Here is a 6,153-nt window from a genome sequence, read left to right as displayed (position 1 = left end):
TTTAAGTTGAACAAATAGAGCTTTTTGTCTTCCTCCTTTCTCTCACATGTAGAAGCCCAGTGAATGGAAACTCTTCATGGACCAGCATTGGAAGCTGTGCTCCTGGCTCCCACCTGTCTTCCTCCACCTGCAGGCAAGTCACCTGCCAAGTCCTACCTATCCTAACTGCTGTGGCTTCTGGAATCCTCCCAGGCCCCTCCACTTGTGCTGCTCCTGACCTCCTCCAAGCCCTTAGTTCCCTCTGGCCTGGATTCTGCAGGTGACAAACTGCTTAGAGCAAGGACAGTCACATCTTCTGGCCACAGGAGGCGGGGAAGGACCTCGCTGCCTCACAAGTGTGTGTTTTGTCCATTAAGTTTGAGCTGAATTCAAGACCCAAGCCTGGAGGCTCAGGTGACGCATTCTGGTTGAAAACTGGACCCCAATGCCATAGCCTCAGTCTCCCTCCCTCTCTCTCTCTCTCTCTCTCTCTTTCTCTCTCTCTCTCTCTCTCTCTCTCTCTCTCTCTCTCTCTCTCTGCTTTTCACCTATGAGGAGAGAGGGAAACTGCTTGGGAGAGGCAAGGGGCTGCCTTTTCCCTCTGATAATGAGAGCAGGGCAACAGGGAGATCCCCATGTAGTCTTCCCCAACCCTATTCCCCTTCTCCTCACTCCAGAAGCAACTGCTCTCATGGATGTGTGGTGTGTCCAGTCCCTACTTTAAACTTCTAGGACAAATAGCTGTATCCAAAACAACACGGTATTGTTTTGTGTGTGTGGTTTTTCTAATTTACCTAAGTGGTGTCGAACTATACACAGTATTCCCTAACTTGCCTCTTCCACCATTGGTCATTGGCTTTTCTAGATGTGTCCATGTTAAAATATATAGCTTTTAGTTCATTCGTTTTTAACTGTGTGAATATATCATTGTTTATCCATTAGAAAGCAACTGAAGGCAGTGTGAGGAGTGGTAAAAGGAGAGTCAGACAGCTGTGGGTTCAATCGTAGCACCTACCCTTGCTTGTTATGTCTGGCGAAGGCCTTTCCCCTTTCTGGATTAGCCATGGGGATGCCGCCCACCCCCCCGCCCCTACAAGGGATTTGTGTGGTTGGAATGAGGCAGTGTCAGAGAAAACGCCTAAAGCAACACCCAGCACACAGCAAGTTCATTACTAGCAGTTCCCTTTCCTTGCCCCTGTTGCTTAGCAGGGAGGGGCAATAGTAAAGGACTAGAATTAGTGTGATGGATTGCTTTCAAATATTTTCATTTTTTAAGAAGGTTTGTCTCCTTTATAGAGTTAACACGTTTAGCTATCCAGTCCACAATCGTGCGAGAGCAACTCCAGCCCAGGACGGATGAGCAGCAGTTCTTACCCCTGCCCTTGCCAGCTGCCCTGCTTCTCCTTCAGACCTCTCCCCTCAAAGCACCTGCCCCTGCCTTTCCCTCGGCCCCAGGCTTTCTGGTCCCAGGCTTGTGTTCAACTCCCAGAGCAGCTTCGCCGGGCCAGCGGGATGTTGGGGTAGGAACCCCGTGGCCTTGGGTCTAGGGAGTTCTGGTATAGATCACCCCTTGGAAGAGGCTGCTGCCGAGAACCGCGTGAAACCATGACTTCCTCTTTGTCGCGCCGGTTCCCGACCACAAGCACCAAAGCAGAGGGGCAGGCAGCACACGGCCAGGCAGCCAGAGTACCAGCCCAGCCATGGTCCCCGAGGTAAGTGCCGCTGTCCAGCCAGGCCAGACCACAGCTCCAAGTGGAGAGCCTAGGACACTAGGGGAACGTCAGGACTGGCCCACAAGCCAGGGCCACCAGAGGGTTGGGTGAATAGGTAGAGAATGCAGGGGTTGTGTAGAAGGAGCACTCTGGACCGGGAATTGGGAAACCACCTTGGCCACTGACTTGTGAATGACCACAGGCGAGACCCCTCCCCTTTCTGGCTTTGGTGCCTCATCCGCGAAACGCATGAGGTTGAGGCTCACCCCTCACGGTCCTCAAGGCTCCCTTCAGCTCTGACTTGGAACTTTGATCTTCCATGCCGGACTGAATTGGCCCCTGGGAGGCCCTCAGCTATGGGGTGGTTTGCAGGGGAAGGGGGTAAGGAATGTTTCTAATAGAGCTTGCTGGGCAAGTCCCCGGCGGGTGGCAGGCTTCAGTGTAGGGGAGGGGAAGGACAGGGGCAGAAAGCATGTGTTTGGGGGCTGCAGTGATTTGTAGAGGGGCCCCATGGGGTGGGGGGCAGGAAGTTGGAGTCCCCAGACAAGGGCTGAGGAGGGAAGAGGAGGGCCAGTGACTGGGAGAGGGGACGGCGGATAGGCGCCAGGGGACCAAGGTGGTGGAACTAGGCGTGGCCAGGACACTGAGGACCATAAGCCATGAAGGAAGGGCAAGGAGAGAGGAGAGGGGGCCGGGAGGGCTCTGGGCACAAGATGGAAGCTCTCCCTCCAGTCCACAGTCCCTGGGCCGATGGGATGACCCAGAAGGGAGAGAGAGAAGCAGCCTCCGAGAAGGGAAGTTACCAGCCCAGCACCCAGGCCGGGCACCGGGAGCTCAGAGGGCGTGGTTTCAGAGGAAAGGCAGGACAGTTTACAGGGTACAGCCCAGGCCTCCGGGCCTGCCTTACAGAGGAGTTGCTTCGAGAAAGCCTCCTCAGACTAAATCTTGAAGGAGTGATGTTTTTTAATTGAAGTATAGTTGATTTACAATGTTTCAGGTGTACAGCAAAGTGATTCAGTTATGCTTACATATATATCTATTCTTTTTCAGATTCTTTTCCATTATAGATAACCTACAAGATATTGAATATAGTTCCCTGTGCCCTACCGTAGGCCCTTGCTGTTTATCTATTTTACATGTCGTAGTGTGTATCTGTTAATCTCAAATTCCTAATCGAAGGAGTGACTTTTAAGGCCTTCACAGGCTCTGTGCCCTCCCTCCCTCCACAGATGAGTGAACGCCAAGAGTTCCAAGCCTCGGAGCTTGCCTTCCTCCTGGAAAACTCTTCCTACGACTACGGAGAAAACGAGAGTGCCTCCTGCTGCGCCTCCCCACCCTGCCCGCAGGACTTCAGCCTCAACTTCGACCGGGCCTTCCTGCCCGTCCTCTACAGCCTCCTCTTCATGATGGGGCTGCTGGGCAATGGCGCCGTGGCGGCCGTGCTGCTGAGCCAGCGGGCGGTCCTGAGCAGCACCGACACCTTCCTGCTGCACTTGGCCGTGGCTGACGCACTGCTGGTGCTGACGCTCCCGCTCTGGGCGGTGGACGCAGCCGTCGAGTGGGTCTTCGGCTCTGGCCTCTGCAAAGTGGCGGGTGCCCTCTTCAACATCAACTTCTATGCAGGGGCCCTCCTGCTGGCCTGCATCAGCTTCGATAGGTACCTGAGCATCGTGCACGCCACCCAGCTCTACCGCCGGGGTCCCCCGACCCGCGTGACCATCACCTGTGTGGCGGTCTGGGGGCTCTGTCTGCTCTTTGCACTCCCGGACTTCATCTTCCTGTCCGCCCACCACGACAAGCGCCTCAACGCCACCCACTGCCAGTACAGCTTCCCGCAGGTGGGCCGCACGGCCCTGCGCATTCTGCAGCTGGTCGCTGGTTTCCTGCTGCCGCTGCTGGTCATGGCCTATTGCTATGCCCGCATCCTGGCTGTGCTGCTGGTCTCCAGGGGCCAGCGGCGGCTCAGAGCCATGAGGCTGGTGGTGGTGGTGGTGGTGGCCTTTGCCCTCTGCTGGACCCCCTACCACCTGGTGGTGCTGGTGGACACCCTCATGGACCTGGGGGCCGTGGCCCGCAACTGTGGCCGAGAAAGCAGTGTGGACGTGGCCAAGTCGGTCACATCGGGCATGGGCTACATGCACTGCTGCCTCAACCCTCTGCTCTATGCCTTTGTGGGTGTCAAGTTCCGAGAGCGGATGTGGATGCTACTCATGCGCCTGGGCTGCCCCAACCAGAGGGGCCACCAGCGGCAGCCTCCGGCTTCCCGCCGGGATTCATCCTGGTCTGAGACCACAGAGGCCTCCTACTCAGGCTTGTGAGGCTTGGGATGGGGGATCCCCCTTTCCCACGCAGCCCGACTCCCCCATTCCAGGCTCCTCCCTCGCTCACTCCCCAGACACACACTCCTTGGAGTCCCCGATGGCCCTGGTACTGCTGGGTCTCCCAGGGAGCCACCCTCCTGGCTCTGGGGGCTGCCCCATCACTGCTCCTTAGCTGCACAACCCCCATCCCGCCGCTTCAGAGGTGGCTGCCTTCAGGCCCTTCTTACCCTGGCCGCTCGGAACCCCACCACCCTCCTAATTCAGTAACTAGGCCTCAGCCTTCCCCGTATGCAGGGAGCATGAGGCAAACAGCGTAATGGCAGCGGCCTTGGCCGGGCCTCCTGTTCCGCAGTGACTATGGCTGTGGTTCCCGAGACCTCTGTGTTTGCTCACTTTGATTTTTATGTCTAAAACTCTGCTTCAAACTTTTCAATAAACAAGCTAATCAGGACCAGGGTGTGTTAGTGCATCATTGCAGCCAGCCCTGCCCAGGCTCTGGGGATGCACTTCCTGCTTCTCCTTGTCTGGCCCTGGGTCTGTGCCAAACAATGCTGCCTCTGTCTCTGTCTCCCCTCCTCTCTGCCCTCCTGGGCACACCTGTCCCTCACAGGGAAGCACCCAGGGACATGGGTGCAGGGTAGGCAGTTAGCCAACCCGCTGGCTAGACACTGTCTAGGCATAATTTGGGGAAAGGGCCTTCAGACATAAATAAGACATAGTCCCTGCACTACAGAAGCTTAGGCCAGCAAGGAAAATGTATAGGTGACAATACCAAGCAGTCTATGCCACGAGGCAAATGTGCAGCACATGTTCAGAGCACTGCGGCTGGAGCCATTTGGGAAGCCTTCTTGAAGACAGAGAAATGAGTAAGAACTTAAGGGGCAAGTAGTATTTCCAAGGGCAAAGAGAAGGAAAGATGGTATTTCCAGGCAGATGGGAGGGCAGCAGCAAAGGCGGGAAGGCTGGAAACAGCAATGCTTATTGGAGGAATGATAACTGGTCCCAACTGGCTAGAATTAAGGGTTCAGGTAGAGAAAGGGTGTAAAAGACTGAAAGTTAGTTTGGGATCAGGTGAGGGTATCATAGGTTACAAGGCTGTAGTGGTTATTCATGTTAGAGGTGACGCAGGCTCTTACTAAAGAGACACAAGTGGGACTGGAAAAAAAGGAGATCGGACGACTTGGCAGTCATTAGCACATAGGCCACCTGGAGGCATGTGTGGGCTTCAGGGAGCATCTTCCCATGGCTATAGCTGGGGTGGAAGTGAGTGGGGGAAGTGACCAGGGCTACTGACGTAAGGCAGAGGGCTGGACCCTCCCTTTGCAGGGGTGGAACCACTGCGTTGTCAGTTCTCCCTAATGAAGTCAGCAACGGGCCATGATCCAGTTTCACAGGCCAGCTGGGCTTTGCTAAGATTGCAGATGTGGCTGGAGGTGGGACTGGAGAAGAGGGACCCAAGGATTTAGCTGCGGGAGCGCGTACCACCCTGTGTGCGTACCCGATCCCATCTATACTTGTGCTTAGGCTTCCGTTTGTGGCCACTGAAAGAACACTCTCAGAATCTGCAAAATGAAGGAAGGATGGAAGGCAGGTGACAGAATCACACATCCTGCCTACAGAAAAGTATCAGTGATGCTAGACTAGTAAAGATGTTTGAGGCAGGCTGAATAACAAGTCCCCAGATGTCCACACTCTAATCCCTAGAACTGTGAATGTGTTACCTCACATGGCAAAAGGGAACTGAGGTTGCTAATCAGCTGACTTTAAAGTAAGATTTTCCTGGATTATCTGGGTGAGCCCAGTGTTATCACAAGCGTCCTTAAAAGCGAAAGAGGGAGGCAGAAGGGGAGATAGTCAGAGAAAAGAGATGTCACTGGCTTTGAAGATGGAGGAAGGGGGCCACAAACCAAGGAATGCAAGCAGCCCCTAGAAGGTGGAAAGAGAAGGAAATTGATTCCCCCGCCCAGGGCCTCCAGAGAAGAATGCGGCCCTGCCCACTCCCTGATTTTAGACTTATGAGGTCTGCACCAGACTTCTGACCTCCCGAGCTGTAAGATGATATATTTGTGTTGTTTTAAGTCACTAAACTTGTGGTAATCTGCTTTGACAGACTGTTTTGGCAGAAACAGAAAACAAATACA

At 54.6% G+C, this 6,153-nt stretch overlaps 1 protein-coding gene across 2 annotated transcripts; it reads left to right on the top strand.

The window, feature by feature from the left end:
• Window positions 1–1,554: 1,554 nt before the first annotated feature.
• On the top strand, window positions 1,555–4,463 carry CXCR3 (C-X-C motif chemokine receptor 3). 2 transcript variants are annotated; one of them, XM_029240778.1, is made up of 2 exons: window positions 1,555–1,691; window positions 2,921–4,463. In XM_029240778.1, exons 1-2 carry the CDS (start codon window positions 1,680–1,682, stop codon window positions 4,007–4,009), a joined length of 1,101 nt encoding a protein of 366 aa, XP_029096611.1. In that variant the 5' UTR covers window positions 1,555–1,679; the 3' UTR covers window positions 4,010–4,463. The 2 variants fall into 2 exon arrangements, with proteins under 2 accessions (XP_029096611.1, XP_029096612.1); XM_029240779.1 differs by having other exon boundaries at window positions 1,648–1,691; window positions 2,895–4,457.
• Window positions 4,464–6,153: the final 1,690 nt, after the last annotated feature.

The sequence above is a fragment of the Monodon monoceros genome, unplaced genomic scaffold (genome assembly GCF_005190385.1).
Source record: "Monodon monoceros isolate NGI ecotype Baffin Bay Population unplaced genomic scaffold, NGI_Narwhal_1 Super_Scaffold_22, whole genome shotgun sequence".
In the NCBI taxonomy this organism is placed as follows: domain Eukaryota; kingdom Metazoa; phylum Chordata; class Mammalia; order Artiodactyla; family Monodontidae; genus Monodon; species Monodon monoceros.
The sequence above is the reverse complement of the archived record's forward strand: the minus strand, read 5'-3'. Positions and strand labels throughout refer to the sequence as shown.